Source organism: Ammospiza nelsoni, chromosome 6 (assembly GCF_027579445.1).
Source record: "Ammospiza nelsoni isolate bAmmNel1 chromosome 6, bAmmNel1.pri, whole genome shotgun sequence".
In the NCBI taxonomy this organism is placed as follows: Eukaryota; Metazoa; Chordata; class Aves; order Passeriformes; family Passerellidae; genus Ammospiza; species Ammospiza nelsoni.
The window spans coordinates 21,822,204-21,839,114 of record NC_080638.1 but is presented as its reverse complement, the minus strand read 5'-3'; the positions used below and the strand labels follow the sequence as shown (position 1 = coordinate 21,839,114).

At 37.6% G+C, this 16,911-nt stretch overlaps 1 protein-coding gene across 1 annotated transcript in view; it reads right to left on the bottom strand.

The window, feature by feature from the left end:
• Positions 1–2,115: 2,115 nt before the first annotated feature.
• The window catches only part of IFTAP (intraflagellar transport associated protein), a 39,897-nt gene continuing 25,101 nt past the window's right edge, over positions 2,116–16,911 (bottom strand). The window contains 4 exon segments of the mRNA XM_059475240.1: positions 2,116–3,411; positions 3,413–3,546; positions 10,056–10,186; positions 16,385–16,439. Of these exon segments, the coding sequence (XP_059331223.1) occupies positions 3,351–3,411; positions 3,413–3,546; positions 10,056–10,186; positions 16,385–16,439 (381 nt within the window). The 3' untranslated portion in view covers positions 2,116–3,350.

Below are 16,911 nucleotides of genomic sequence, written 5' to 3'. Positions count from 1 at the left end.
GGGCATTAATAGAAATATACCCATAACTGTCTGAGTCAGATTTGCCTCCATATCTTTTCATTTCTTCAGTCTTCATCTCATTCTTCCAAAACCATTACCTCAACAGATGATTACTGTTCCCTTCACAGTCATGAGAAGTGAACATTAACCCTGAACATTAGCAATATCCAAACTTTCACCTCAGTCAGCCAAGGAAACAACCCTTCCGTTTCCATCCCCAGAGGAAGAACTATTTTACATCTCAGAAAACTCAAAGAGTTCCTAAAACAAATGGTCCCTCCCCATAACTGAGGATCCATCAAGACTGTGGAGAGAAACACTCAGCATCCTTCTGGCAACACCAAAGGCAGTCACAGGTTCAACACAGATAAGCTCACTGACTGATAAGGATGCACATCTCTGCTGCACTTTGGACATCAATGAAATCATTAATACAAAGGGACTGGGGAGATGCATCACACAGCCTTCATCTCCCATGGGTTCACTCAATGTCAGAGATTTGCAGTTCAAAATCATTGTCAGTGTGATAAGGAGAAAGCTGTTCCCTACTGCCGCAACCCCTAAGTCAATCCCAAGTAGCACTCCAAATTTCCTGCTCCATGTGAGCGTTTTACCTTTAATTCTTTGGGAAAACAGGAAAAATGTTTAGAAAAGGCCATAAATAGAAAAGATTAATGTCCCTCTCCAACCCCTGCTGAAAATATTAAATATTAAACAGAATACAAGCTACCAAGAGGAAAAGATATATATTATTCAGACTTCAAACCACCTCACAAACACTAAAACAATTCCAGGTAACTAACTCCATGAGCAAGTATAAAATTTAACATGCACATAAAGTATGTTCTTAAAAATGACAACCTGGTAATGGCTAAGAGGAAAATATGCCTCCTCTGTGAAAGGTAATCAAATGAAAGGTACAAGCCAAAAACAACCACAGGGGCAGGCCAATAAAATGTCATGTAAAGAAAATAGCCTATATTGCCTAATTTTCACTGTGATATTCATGCCTGTTAACAAAGAGTAAAAATCTAACTCCTGAGTGGTGTAAATGTAAGTGAATTATTCCCATTTCTCTGTGTAAGATGAATGTCACTAAAGAGTTCCAATTTTGTTGGGTATTCTGCAGCAAAGTGTTTCTTTATATCAAAGGAAACCATATCATGACTATACTGAATGACACTTATGGAGCATAGAAGGCACCCTGAACATTTGGTAAGAATCATCTGCTTATGAGAGAAGGAATTGGATGGCTGGATGTATCCCTAATGTACAGTGAAAAATTGATAATGAAATGAATAGAAAAGGCACTTAAGAGATTCCAGAGCTGATGTGGCCTGAAGAAAATTATAAACCCCTCGACAAGTTTTCTCATCAACTCTACAGGCAATAGGATTCCCACAGGACTGATCTCTAGTTTGTGTGACTCATGCCTTTCTAAAAAAACCACACGCAAGAAGCACCTAATTCACCGTTCCACAAAGCCACAAATGCTCACCCTTAGGGCCGATTCTCTGCCTGCAGGATAGCATACCCTGTACAGAGAGGTCTCTCAGACAGAAGGCTCCTTACTTTATCTTTCCTATACATACATATGTTAATGAGGTTGTCTCCCTTATTTTTCTGTTGAGGCTTTCAAAGGCTGACCTTGCAATCACTATGCAGCACTTCTCCATTTCTTTCTCCCAGATTTGTTATGGAGCTCTTCCAGAACTTACTTCTTATCCTTCTGATTTATACACATTATCTGTATCCTTCAGAAGAAGATGAATTAATAATCAGATCTGTTCAGAAATGTTTAACTTTAGGATTTCAGTGGAAAACTCCAGTTGGATCTAAACCATTTAATTTAAAATACCTTGGGTCCAACAAAACCGTTTATTGAATTAAAATAAATTCACATATAAAAAAGCTTCAGAAAACCCAGCAGAATTGCTACACAGCCAATTACATTTTAAAAAACATTTTAACTACAGCACAGGCATTTTTTTGAGTGTGGGTGTTAAAAAAAATTCTCATTACTTTCTACAAGCAAGGTCCTGTACAAACCAGTTTTTCTATAGGACATACTTGTAATTTTGTATCAATCTCCTTAAATATCTTCTGTGAGAGCTCTTTCTTTTCTGGTGGTTTGGTTTTGGTTTTTTTTTTTTTCGAATCTCACTCTTAAATTATATCCCCTAATCAAGGTAAATACCATTCCTCAAAACCAATGCTACTCAGATTTCAGTGGAGCATAATTATGGCTTACAAAATCACTAATCCTGAAAATCTCCTTTGGAACATCAGAAGACCTTTCTTTGCTTTTATAAATTACTGACAATGAAGCAGCCAACCAGCCACAGAAAATTCATCCACAACCTTTACACAAACCTATGGTTTGGTGCCCTGTCAGTCTGCTCAGGCAGATAAATTAGCATTTATCATGCTAATCACCCACTGCAGAAATAACAGAGAGAGGTCAAGGACAAAATGTTGGTCAGCAAGGTTTAGTGAATGCAGTTATACCAGAAAATGACCAAAAATACAATGCAGCATTGTGATGTTAAACCAAACCTCGATGGCAAAGCTTCTACAGTTACTGAAAACAAAAGATTCTGAACTGTTCAGAGAAAGTGTACGTACTACCTTGTATCAGAGGTGCACTCTCTTCTCTCCCACCCATATAGCTGACTTTTACTCAACTCCAGCTTGCTGTATTTCAGTGATGCAGAGTGTAAGCTATAAGCTGTTATTTGGAATCATCTCCTGTGAAAAAATCTAAAATCTGACAGCCTTTCAATGCCAATTCCTTTAATGGATGAGATTGTTATTTTTGCCTGTGTGGAAGGTGGAGGGGGGGGTGGTTTGAGCAGTTACTGTTTTAATTTTAGGAGTTGTACCACATCAATTTTGATCAACACAAGAAGTTTGTTGGAAAGAGGAATATTTATTTTTTGCAGAACTGAAGTAACTCAAAAGACAGAGAAAAAAAATATTCCCAGATTTATTCACTCATATATCTCTATACATTTAAAGAGCTCATAGACTGATTTGTCAGCTGTTAAAAAGCTCTTAATTGCCTTACTGAAAGAACGAGGTAAAAGGCAGCTTTAGGACCAGCTTTGTACTACTCAGGAACCAAATCAGTACCAGATATAAGCACGAGTAGCCACGATGTTATTCTGAATTCCACCAGCTTGTTCTGCTCCTGTGGAGAAGTCACTCCAGCACACCTACCCTGAGCCAGTGCAGGATCCAAGGCACCTTGACAGAATAATGACAAATCTCAGGGATGCCATTCACTGGCCACGCAGATAAGAACACTAAATAAGGGTACAACAAGGAGCTACATTCATCCCATGAAAAGGTCATTCCAACAGCCCTGCACACAACACCTTTGACTCAGTTTTCAGCTGGTGCTGATTTGACACGTGTACCACTTTTCTGTTCAAACAACTCTGTAAGGGCCTTCAGCTCAGCTTCAGAGAACTTAGGGGTCAGTGCCACATTGTCATAATCAAATTCTTCATCAAGGGAGAATGGCTGAACATCATCACCCAGTAGCTGTAATGAGGAAAAACAGATACATAAATAATATTGCTGAAGGTGATAATAAGGAAGCTCAAAAATAAACTTCTAATTAATATTTAATTAAACTATTTTTTTCTGACTCTAACACTCTCAGCTGATTAAGCTCTTTTTAAGTAAAAGAATAAATTCAATTATTCAATTTGACCTAATTTAAGCCATTTAATGTGCCCCATTTGTACTGTACTGTATCTGAATGAATATCATTAACTAATTTTGCTCAAGGCAAGGAATCTAAAAACCTCCCTTGCACACATCTATTATATTCCTGCCACTTGCAGCAGCAAGGCTGGGGGGGATATGGACATGTTATATGCAGCTATGTTAAATTTCAAAGACAAATTCCATATTGTCAAAATTTGGGTTAGTATTACATAAAGCCACAGCATACATGCATCTAATACTAATGTAACATGCTTCCCAGAACTCAGTTTTAGTGAAGGAAAGGTCTGCAATGAGCAAAATGACACCTAATCAATTTTCATACTCCAATAATTTTTCCACCATCTCAGAGATATGTGAGCTTGCATTTCTTGCATGATGAACATAAGAATCTTACTGCATTTGCCAATAAGTGCTTTGTTGACATGCTGTATTGCATTTCTGCATTGCTTCTGGTTGAAATATCTTAGAATAAACACTCTGCCTATAAAATAAAACAATGAAAACAACTATGGCAGGCTCCATGCTGATAAGAAACTGCAGGGGGCTATGACAAGAAAGGTTTATGCTAAGCAGTTACATAAAATGAATTCCAGGGCAACACAGGAAACACATCTTCAGTATTAAAACTATGTAGGAATGCTCCCTATCCCTTGAGAAGTTAATATAAATTGTCTAGAAATATATTTCAAAGATTTAAGTACTTCAGCACCAAATAAGCAAAATATTTAAACACATGCTTATTTTTTCAAGCTTTTGACAAGTCCTCAATGAATCCCGTGACTACTGATATATATGAAATTAAGAATACACATGTACTTGCTGAAAAGCAGGAAGAACACTCAGCATCCCATGATCACTGCTCAGTTTAGAAGGCATAATCCTGCACAATTTGATGTGACATTTTGGTAAGAAGAAGCATTGACACAGTTAATGCCATCTAATAAGTCAGAGAATTGGTAGCTGGATTCCTCTCTGGTGGCCGAGTACTTGACAGATATGGGAGAAAGCATCTGGGTAGTATCTATACTCTTTCTTAATAAACTGTAATTTGCATGAATAATCAGGAAATAGTTTTTCTGGGGTTATATAACTCTATTAATCATCTCTACTGCTCAGTTTTCTAGGGATCTGGCTTACATGCTGGAGCTGCCAAATAATCCTGGATACAGATGAGTAGACCATGGGCATTTATAAATGGGGAGAACTTTGTAGACAGAGTTGGTCTAGAAAGCATTATTCATTCTGCACACAAAGATTATCTTGCTTATGTCCATAAACTACTTCAGCTAAACCATCAGTAACTTTTATAAATAGCCCACTTGAAAGATGTTAACAGGAGACAAAGCCTGCACACAAACTCTCATTCCCATTAGAGATAAAGCCAACTCATTGACCTCCTCAGCATATTCATGTTCATTTCCATCTTTTTCACAACCAAAGCCTTGTAGAATTCCTCGTGAGTAAGACTACCAGCAACTGTGTAACAAATGGTAGCAGCAAACAGGGTTCTACTACCTGTCTTTCATTTGCAGAAATCCAAAGCACTCTTCTAAAATACAATTCAAGGCATGAATATTTTTCAGTTATTTTGGTTGTAACAATATTTTTTACAACCTCGTGCTAGTTTTGGCTGGAGTAGAATTAATTTCCTCCACAGTGACTGGTATAGAGCTGTGTTTTGGATTTGTGCTGAGCACAGGGTTGATAATGCAGAGATGTTTTTGTTATTGCTGAGCAGGGCTCACACAGAGCCAAGGCATTTTCTGCTTTCCATGCTGCCATGGTGGTGAGGGAGCTGGGGGTGCAGGGGGGGAGACACAGCTGGGACAAGTGACCCCAGCTGACCAAAGGGACATTCCACACCACATGTGTGTGGAATCATCAGTGCATAAAGTGGGAGGAAGAAGGAGAAAGGGGGAGTTTGGAGGGATGTCCTTTGTCTTCCCAACTGACTGTCACACGTGGTGGGGCCCTGCTCTCCTGGAGGTGGCTGAGCACCACCCGTAGGAAGCAATGAATTAACTCCTTTGCTTGTGTGTGAGGCTTTTACTTTCCCTATTAAACTGTCTTTATCTCAACCCATGAGTTTTTCAGTTCACCCTTGTGATTCACTCCCAGCCCTGCTGGTGGAGAGCAAGTGAGTGGCTGTGGGGCTTGGTGTCTGCCAGGGTTAAACCACGACACACATCTAAGGTAACTGAGCTAAGAAGAGTTCAAACTACAGTAAGCCTTTATAGGGATTTTACAAAAGCAAATCTATTTTCCCCTGCCAAAAGAAAGTATACACATCCACTCTCACCTTGTCTTGGCATTCATGTCATTCCAGGAACATTTTATGCAGACACAGCATAATACTGGAAAAATTTTTGTTTACTAAACTTGACCCCACAATGGTAAACTGAAATAAGATGCCAAAATATAACATACCCCACTTCACTCTGTTAACAATTTCTCTGTTACCCACTTATTGCACATTTGAAAAGTTTATTCACACTGCATATTTATCAGTGTGCTTCATCTCTCAAATGAATACTCAAATTAGGGATTCCTTTTTATCTTCTTCTTCTGTGAAGCCATTGACTTCAAACTTCGATGAAGACAAGCAATCTAAAACTTATAAACTGCAAACTGCAATTTTGTTCTGTGTCAAAAGGAAGACATTTTATGATAGAACACTGAATTCTCTGAGCTGATCAAGTTATTACCTTGTTATTTTTGCCTAAGGAACTGAGAGAAATATGTGAATTTCAGGTGTCTAATTTAACATCTAATTGAAATCTTTTTGAGAGCTCTCCGGGAATAGACTCCTGCTCTATTAGAAAACTGCCAGTTTGCTTAAGATTGCTTCTGTGATTTACTCTCTGAAGAAAAAAATCACTTTCATTTACAGTTCCTGCATATCCAAATTAAAGGAAGGAAAGAATGTAATATTCCTATTAACTGAAATATTTTGCTAGAGGTTGTTTTACCAAGTAATATTGTAAATAAAATACCTTGAAGTTGACATTTTCAGAAGTCTATTAATAATTGGCAACTCAGTTCTTTTATTAATCTGTGAGGAGTTAAACTTAGCAGAACATCTTGTCTCCGTCCTTCTAAAACTTGTATTTCTATGTAATTACGGCACTCTATGATCACTTGTTCAAATTATGTAAAGCTTGCACGTACACTCACCAGTGATTTCATTGCATGCTCAAGGGAAAACTTACTAGTTCAAAACATTAAATAAATAAAAAAAAGAAGTGGGGGGAAGGCATATGTGCTATGATCTCATATAAGCTTAGTACAGCCTGGAGTACCTGGGAGAAAAAAAGCTTGTTTGAGCTTGGGGCAGTGGACTAGAAGTCAATAAATCTTGGCCAATTTTCCACTTCTGCTTCATCATTCTGGACAAGTCATTCAATCTCTGTGTCTTTACTGGCCTCTGAGAAGATATAACTCTTCCATCTTCTTTGACTTAGTCAATCCTGTCTTTAAGTTCTTCCGTGCTCCTGTTGCATTTATGCATAGCACGTAGCAGAAACAAACCTCAGATGAGGCCGAGCAGTAAAACTTTAACCAATGGAACTCAGTGGAAGTTGTATTTTAGGGGATAAAAGCTGCCATGCCACAGATTAAGATAAAATGACAGACATGCTAAGTACTTTTTTGAATGCTCAAACTACAGACAAATAAAGAAGAATAGAAGGCCAGATTTCTTCTTTCTTAATCCCAGCCTTACAAAAATTAGGTTTCTAGACTAAGGTAGTCAATTAGCCAAAAATAGCCCAGGCCAAGCTTGTGGATGGAAATATATTACATTTTGCAACAAATTCCTACAGCAAGGGGGATTAATCACTTTCTGCAGTTGCTTATTTCTGCCTCTTGGTGACTGGAGGACTAAAACTACATTTAAAACTCAAGTTAGGTGAGATGAATCCCACTTTGAATGCATAATTGTAGCAAGTGGATGAAAACTATGCAACTGCACTCATGTGTACCCAGAAAAGGAAATAAGAATTAATTAAGACAAAAGGAAGCAGGAATTAAGACATAAAAATACATAAAGATATTAATAAAAATCCATATCTTATATGGAAAAATATATTAAGTAGAAATAAAGGAGAAAATAAATTTCTGGGTATGGGAGGGAAATGTTCTGTGATGATGTACTTCAAAGACATAATGAATGCTGGTTCAATTTGCAGTGGGAGGTCATGTATGCTCCACTGTTGATACTGAAATCCTGAAATACATTTATGTCTAAAGGGAGGAAAGAAAGATGAAGCAACACTGGTGGACCATACAAATAATTTGCTATGTCATTCACTAAGCCACTTCCTAACACCTTTTGACAGAAAAACATTTTCAGGGAGACAAGGTGTTCTTTAACAATTATCCAAGTTATAAACTAGGTCTTAGCTGAGCTTCTTTTTTTAAACTTTCCCTAGCAATATGTTGAGAGATACACAATTTGCCCTAAAGTGCCTCACAAGTGTTTCCATAGCATAGACATTTCTCATCCTGTTATTTTTCATACAGAATGGTCTTCCATTCTCTAAGAAAACCAATTAGGCAGCCACATTATGTTGCCCTTCCCTAACAGATTTGTTTTGATGGACAGAGAACAGTCTCATTTTAAAGCAGAGATGTCTGCAGGGAAAATCTTTTTCTCTTTCTAAACTAGTCCTGCCATAAGCAATGCAAGACTTAATTTTCAAGGCAATGACAATTTGAAGCACTGAGGGACTTTAAAATGGACCTGTTCAGTCTTGACGGTTCTAAAAATCAGGCCACAGTTATATTATCTAAATGAAGGCAAAAATATGTTTATAATTTAGGGGAAAGGCTGCCTTCATTTTAAGTAGCCTGGCACCAACCAAATGGTTGTGGAAATTGTCTTTCTTCTTGAAAAATGCAGCAACTCATAGCCAATGTAATAATACTCAGTTTCTTTCATAACCCAAATTTCCCTCAAATGGAAATGAATTTTGCATGCAGTCAGATCTTTATCTATTTTTCATGAACCATAGTTTAAAGAATCATATGCAGTCCTTTATGAACACTGCAGGCTGCTACAACCCTCCATCTTCTCTACAGAAGTTATGAAATAAGAAAGTTATAAAGCCTCATTCTAGTTTTTTGGGTGTTATTTTGTGTCCAACGGATATATCTAAAGGCAAAACCTTGAATTATGTCAATCCTTAGGGAAAAGAGTGAGTATTTTTATTCACAGAATGGTAGATATTAAAGCTTGAAAGGTCATTTTAGAACGTCTACTTTTTCCCAAAGCAAACTTGCTCCTTATAGTAAATAGTTTATTGCAAGGAACTAAACACAACTGAGCCCAGGAAAGGAGGCACCATATGCAGTGCTGTAACACCAAACCTTCATTGGTCATGCGTCATTTATAAACTTGATTTAAGCCTCATGGGAGCATCAATAACCATATGAAGCTATCAAAACTGGCCCACTTTAGCTGGAAGCTAACTTCAGCTTCTATTGCAATGATCAGGCAGGGGAAAAGAGCAATGAGGAATTCTCTGCAAGAGAAACACCCCCAAAGTTAATGCTCACGCTGACTGTTTGGATCGGAAGCTTAATGACTTAAAATAAGCCTGTGAGCAATTCACACCTTCTGTTGCAGTTTGAGAAGAACTGAATTTCTGAAGGAAGACAGCAATTCTAAATTAGTCTGCACTGACTGTGTCTGACTAAAAGGCTCAGAGGCCATAAAGCAAACCTCTCCACACCAGACCCTGACAATGCAGTTTCTCAGCAGCATCTTGCTACTACTCAGTTCCAAGGGACCAGATCTTAATTCTGACCACAATATATTCTAAAATGTTTTTTTTTCTTTTAAGTGTCATGTTCAAGGGATCATTTCCTACCTCCCTGCTACAAAAACTGGCTCCTATATTAAGCCAATGAGTATGCCATAAGATCATGAGATCACTGGAAAATTAAATGGTCCATCATTCTACATAAGCAAGGGTAGCTAAAAGGCTTAAAGGGCAAAGGCTTACTTGAATATTCTGTGAGTTACACAAATTAAATATTAAAAAGCCCACATACCACTTGAAGTATTGAAGTGCACATTTTGAAAATGTAAGATTATATAGCAGCAGTGTGCAAGATAAAATAGTGTTTATTTCAATTCTTAACATATTTAAGAATTCATTATTCATTTAAAAATTAATAATATGCCTTTTTAACTCATTGCAGTTTCACATACTACATCTACATCCCTCTGTTCTTGTGGAAATAACAGTAGAAGCCAACAGGAAAAATAAAAATACCCCAAACCCCGAAAGTCTGAATGAATACATCTGACCTCATACCTCTTGGGCTTTGCTGTCTGATGGCTGGGGAACTGACCAGGCTCTGAACTTTGGCTGAATAGGTTTATCAAAGAAGGGTGTACAGCAACTCACTGTCTCTTCCACCTCTCCAGGAAGAACTAATGATCCTGCTGAATAAAAGGAGTCAACATTAACCTTCCATTCGATGCATAAATTAGCAAAATCCTGCTAGAATCCTTTAGTGCTCAGACATGGGCAGTAGCTTGTTAGTCAGAGTGTGATGCAGTTATTGTTGCATAAGCTATCATTAAAACAGAGCCACGCAGTCCTGAGCTAAAATCTAGGTAGTAATACTGAACTAAGGAAAAATCAAACTTGTCTGAAAACAGATAGGTAGCTCTTCTTTCCTAAGGGTGCTGAATTAAAATCTGGATGCAGATGCTCTTAAACTCAGAGAGCACCTGGTATTACATTCCTTTCTTTCAGAACAAAGATGAAGGTCCTTAGCAGAGACATCTGCAGTAGAAGTTATAAAACACATCGTCTGCCACTGATGAGCTGAGCAGGGTCATTCATTTCTCTTTAGCTAGAGATTCACCAGCTGTACATTGGGCATAAAGAATCATTGTAAAGCATCTTAGTATGCTTCTCACAGAACATTAAGTAAAAATACCTAGTAGAACTACTAATATTCCCCACTGCAGTGCCAGATGACTCTCTTGTCTAAGGGTATTTCACAGATGTTCGTTTCTCCCTGAGCTTTCCAAAAAGAGGTACTTGAGAGGACTTCCCCCTGTCTGGGATGGAGTGACATGTAACCTTTCCATACAGGCAGGATTTGTTCCACAGTTCACAAATGAACAGCTTTTCTGAATCACTTTTCTTTTGCAAATTTTAGCAAAACATTCATACCAGGACCAGTGGGTTTGCATTCTGTGACAGATCAGAAGGATATGCCTTAGGTTTAGAAATATCTTCTAACATGAATCAATCTCAGCTCTGCCACAGCACAGATGTGTCCATCATGTCTCAGTAATGTTTTTATGAAAGAACTTAAGGGGACCATATGTCTTGCAATTTAGTCAAAGGATTATGTAAATCTACCTACTATTTTTTCAGCTGATACACAAGTTTCTTTACAGTTATATACTACATTTACATTTATCTTGTAATCTCAGAATAAATTTTCAAAGCACTGCTTAAATGTTACTTAATGGAAGAAACAAGAGAGTACATAGATCCAGGGTGAAACGGATGAGTGTCTACTTATCTCTACCTGCACAATTTTACCACAGTAGTGGAGTTCCAGACCTCTCATTCCCCTGTGAACCTGCATTTGGAAATAAAGATTTCCTAGGTCTCCATAAAAAATCCATGATCAAATTCTTCATTTAGTTTTCTTGTGGGAATAGTGTACTATCTAAAAGCCAGCAGGGCTTCAAACTGGAAAGTAGAACGTTCTTTTAGAAAGAGTTGCATTAATTCCCTTGGGTATTTCATTTCTGGATTTTCATCTCTTGTTTTGTGATAAGTGAGTTTGTTTTCACCCTATTCTTTCAGTTGCTTATGTCTATCTCCAGCCATGAAAGTGCTTTCAGTCCTTGTTCTCAGCGTAGCATCTGTTCTGATTCTGCACCGGTTATATGAGAAAACTTTCTGAAAAGGATAGCACAGTCCACAGGTATCTAGGCTATGTCTACACATGCTCTGCAGCTGCTTTTATCATCATTTGGGTCAAAAGTATTTATAGGACAGAAGGAAGATGTGAATGCTCATTTAAAGACAATGGCATCTTCCACTATTGTTTCAAACTTGCAACCTAGCTCTATACCCTTACTAAAGTAAGGGAAGTCTGGACACCAGAAGGTTTTTATCACCTACTGATATAAACACTGATTATTTCTGCACTAAGAGCTTCTCCCCCTCAACAGACCAATCTGCAGAGAGAAGATGAGGAGGAAGCACTGTTATGCAACAGCCTGGCAATGGCTCAGAAAGATAACTCTTAAGAATTGGGACAACAGAAGGAAATTTATTTTTGCTTTTAGCAAGAAGTGCTTGTCATACTAAGAATGTCAATTCCACCTTTTAAGGCTTGTTAGTAATGCAAACAATGTTTCAATTTCCCTTCAATCACCCTGTAAGAATGTAATCAACCTTTGTTTGCCAGTAGACATGCCAGAAATGAGCTTTGTCTCACTCTATCCTGGCTGTGTGACAGCATATGAAAGTCTAATTGGTAAACGCTGCTTTCCCTGATAATGTTTAATAAAGAAACCCCTTCAGAGAGGAAAAATTAGAGAGTTTTGACAGTCGTCCTTCTCAGTGGGAGCACCCAAAGGAACTCCAGGCCATTGTAATTTCTAGCCAGTACCTCACAGCTTGTTTAAACTGCTGCTACAGCACTACTGGATGATGATCCTAATTAAGCTGCTAATTATGTTCTCTGTGGAGGTGATTAATTAGCAACAGGAAAGCCTTGGATACTGCCAACAGCACCATATATAGAGATAGCTGAACAGGCAGTGATACCAAAAAAACTGAGAAGACATTTTGAAATGCACCTCTCATACCATGAAGAATCAACTCCCTGGATGATATGGCTGACAATTTTACTGAAGTCCAGAATACTTTAATAACAGCAGATTTGGAAAGTGAACAATAATACTCTTTAGTCCCTCCCTACTACATCCCAGAAAGTGATTACTAAATCTGTCAACACTGCTGAATTGGGAGTTTTTTGCTCATTCTGTATCATAGACATCAATTGTGAGTATAGAAAAAAATAATCTACTGGCACAAGTCTGCTTTTAACTTTCAAGAGTGAGGAAGTTCAAAGTTTTGTCTATAACTTTACTGTAGCCAAATGATGCCCATCTATATATACACTGACAGCTATATATACACTGACACAGGTTTTACCACTTTCAGACACTACATTTCACGAAAATGCTGTTGATGGGGAGTTGAGAAGAGAGTGATAACAAAAAAAGCTTAACAGCTAAATTTTGCAGTCTCCTCTAATTCTCATGCTTCAGGCTGTTAGTCCCAAAGAGCTGCCTAGTGTGAAATCATCTCAAGGCAGTGTTAAATGGATTGCAGAGACTGGAGAAGAAAAACAAGAAAGGGATTCACCGGCTGGGGGGGAGTCCCATACTTTAAAAAATCCACCTCATTTAACTCTGAATCCTCTTTCTCAACATGATTTTTCTGGATGTAAGGATAGGCTCAAAACACAAATGGAGAGGCACAGATTATGAAAAATAACAGATGTTGATATAATTTGCCAAAAAAAAATTGAAATAATCAATAGTTATGCTTGGCCTCAGCTTCAAAGTAGCGGAGTCAATCAGGTTCTCCTCAGCCTCTGCAGTGTTACAGACAACTGGGACGTTGAAAAGACAAGTTTGCAGCACTTCAGTGCTCCAAGCTGGATTAGGATGAGACAATTACATCCCAGCCTATGAAGCCTCACCCACACATTTTATTAGTCCTGTTTTAATTTTCTCTTGCATTTAAACAATAGCACTCAAAATCTCCAGATATTCTCTAACATGTTTGGTACTTTATTCAAATATTAGCTATTATTACCAAGATATGCCCCAAACTCCGCATCTAGAAGTTTGTAAGCAGTCCTGGAAGGTCCTGTTGCCAAAACATAGGCAGCATACATCCATCCCTGGAGAGAACCTGATCATCTCTATTGTTGCCTTAAGCTCCTTACAGTTAGAGATTAAATTCAGGGAGAAAGAGTGATTACAGTACACCGTGCCCATGCTGTCTCTACACAATGCAGTAAGGCTGTGGTTTAGGGCAGCAATTTCACTTTGTCAATCATGGTTTATGGTGCCAAAGTCCCACAATGCCAAGCATTGCCCCTGTTTCAAGCTTTCAGCCCAGTGCTGTCAAACAAAAGCAGCTACAATGAATTTGCATGCTGGCCAAATCTGTGGGCTGCTTTTCCTACTCCAAAGAAGAAGTCCCATTCATTCACACCTTAAAGGACACTGAACTTTGCCAGATAAATTGGTAAAAAAACAAAACAAAACAAAAAAAAAAACTTCACTAGAATGACTCTTCCAGGACATCTGCCAAACAGCACTGGTTACATGGGATGTTTTAACACCTATTTTCTATCGTGCTTCTCATACAGTCAGCTTTAAGCCAGTTGCCCTTAAATGTGAATATTTACTGTATTAACGTACAGTTGCTAACTCAGCTAACTGATCTGCCTTTTAAAGCTAAGTGAAACACAGAAATATTGAGCTCCTGCCAATAACAAGGAGAGATAAAGGCTTGTTGCAATTACTAGCAAGGTATGGTATTTTTTACTGGGTAAAATAAGCTATGATATTTTTAAGCTTGTTTTGAAAATATGAAGTCTTCAATCAATCATTTGTTCTGATATAAGGTGGCAGCATTTAAAAAGGTCAACAACAGAATGTCTAATTTGTGCAACAATTTACCTCGTTTATAAACTAACTGTAATTCTACAGAATTAATCTTTCATTAAGGTATTCACTAGTGATATTATTCTAGATTACCTTATCATTACAAGCAATAGAAGGGACATAATTTTATACTTTAAATTGCATTTTGTTGCTATGGTTTCTACAGGACTAAGATTTTACCTCTCTTACTATGAAGCTATTGAGTGGATTTTGACGTGTAAGACAGCTATCAAACCATAAGTGTTATTTTCTGCACTTAGGAGTCAAGGAGAAATTTTTTAGCCCGACTCAACAACTATCTTCAAAGACCAGGATTCCCCAGGTATAAATTTGGATGTTGTTCACTTTCCTTGCAGCATTTAGAAGGAACAATTAATTTCTGACTAGGTAGAGTTTCAATGCTGTAAAATACAATCTAAAAACCTAATATTAGTGAGCATTGTTGATACAGTCTCAATCTTCACTGAGGCAATCTGCCTGAAATGAAATGTGTTTTACCAGGGTTTTCCACATGTATGTGATAAACATTTACCCTTGGACACACACAAATACACAGAAATGACCCAAAAGATGGAGAGAGACAAGGTCTGTCACAGTACTGAATGCATTAAGTTTCAGCAGAACTGTTCTTCCTCACGTTCTGCTTGGTATCGTAGCATTGGGCTTAATTCTCATCAACCACTTTGTGGCCTGTTTGGAACAATGAATATCTAACAATACTTTAATGAACTGGCTACAGGCATTTCTCTTTTCATTATAACACAAGTGAAACATGGGTTTGTGCTTCCACCAGTAAACTCCAGGGCCTTTTTAATAGATAATGCCAGAATTTAAGACATAAACATAGAACAATGCTCTACAAAGGGAAAATGGGCACATATGAACATTGCACTCAAAAAAAGTCTTTGACATTTGTACCTGATCTGGGACTGCTGTTTTACTCCCTCCTTTCTGAAAGGTTGGAGAAAGAATATTTGCTGTAAACCTGACTTACATTGGTTTATTATTTTCTTGTGAGATACTGGAAGTCTCTAAGCCCTCAGACTTCACAGGAATTCAGGACACACAGAAAGGAAAGACTAATCAAAACTTCACTGTAAGAGTGGAGAGATCAATCAAGTGGCAATAGCTAAGAAACCAAGCATCAAAGCCCTGCAGCTTCTGTCTGTGACCTCAGGCAAATCCCTTAATCTGTGTGGCCTGGTTTCCTTGTACAGTCACAGGCATAGATGAGGAAAATTAATTTCAACAATAAAAGGTTGTCACTTCTGTCTGCAAAGACCAAAGAAGGACCTATGATAGACAACTAACTATAGACATTAGCATTCCATTTACTTTTTGGAGGTGGGAGAGTTAAAATTGTTATAAACATACAGAAGAGTTCAACGCAACTCAAAATGCTCCTAATTGGAATTTTTAAAGAAGTTCACTAATTCTTTAAAAATTCAGAATTAGTCTAATCTATTTTAAGCCCAGGATGATATTGTTTTAATAGGTAGGGACAGCATTTTCATTAAATATTTCCACTTTACAGCACTGTCTCTTAGCACCCACATTACTTTACAAAAAAAACTTTTGTAATGACTGTAATTTCAATACACAATAGAAATGCATGAATATGGAGAGATTTTGCTAACAAGAAGCACTCTGCACTTCTAGAAAAGCTTGGAAAAAAAATTAAACTGCACCAGGACAAAGTACAATAAATATTCCTCTTAATTTATTATTTCATTACCTCTTAGAGTGGGGAAATTCATACCTCAGTTTGGGGAACTGGGGCAATGTGGGGAATTTTCTAGCAATAGAAGAACTGAGCAAGATCATCTCTTTTAGGGGAGAAGCAGTTCTTTAATCAATGTTCACACACTTGCATTCGAAGACAGAAAACAATGGTGAATACGAAGGGGCGAAACCTACCACTGCATGTCTCTTCATCTGTGTCTACATCTTCCAAGTGTAAGTACTTGTCCACCTGCCATGAAAACCCAAATTGGAAAACAGATAAAAATGTATCAATTTTATTCCTTATAGTACAATCTAGACCAAAGCAAAAATGCATTAAATTGTCTACTTCATCTTCTCCCTTTTCCCCTGTGTTTTTCCAAGAAAGCATATGAGTTTTCTTCGAAATGTGTAACCCAAAGGAAGTAGTTTTAGGTATAGTCAAAGATTTACTGCCAAATTGCCACATAAGTGATGGAAAGGAAGCTCAAGCTGTACAGTAAGTTTCTCAGGAACTTAGTGGGAAGATGGAGAAGTAAAATATTATCAGAGGAAAATGATGCATAAGTTACTATGCAATTTTGCAAGCTCATTTCATATGACACAAAGAGAATACATGCTGTAGGCAAACTAGAGCTTGATCCTTCTGTTTTCACACTAATGGTAAATTGATTAGGAAAAAAAAAACCCCTAAGAATTATTACATTTCTAGTATTTCACCT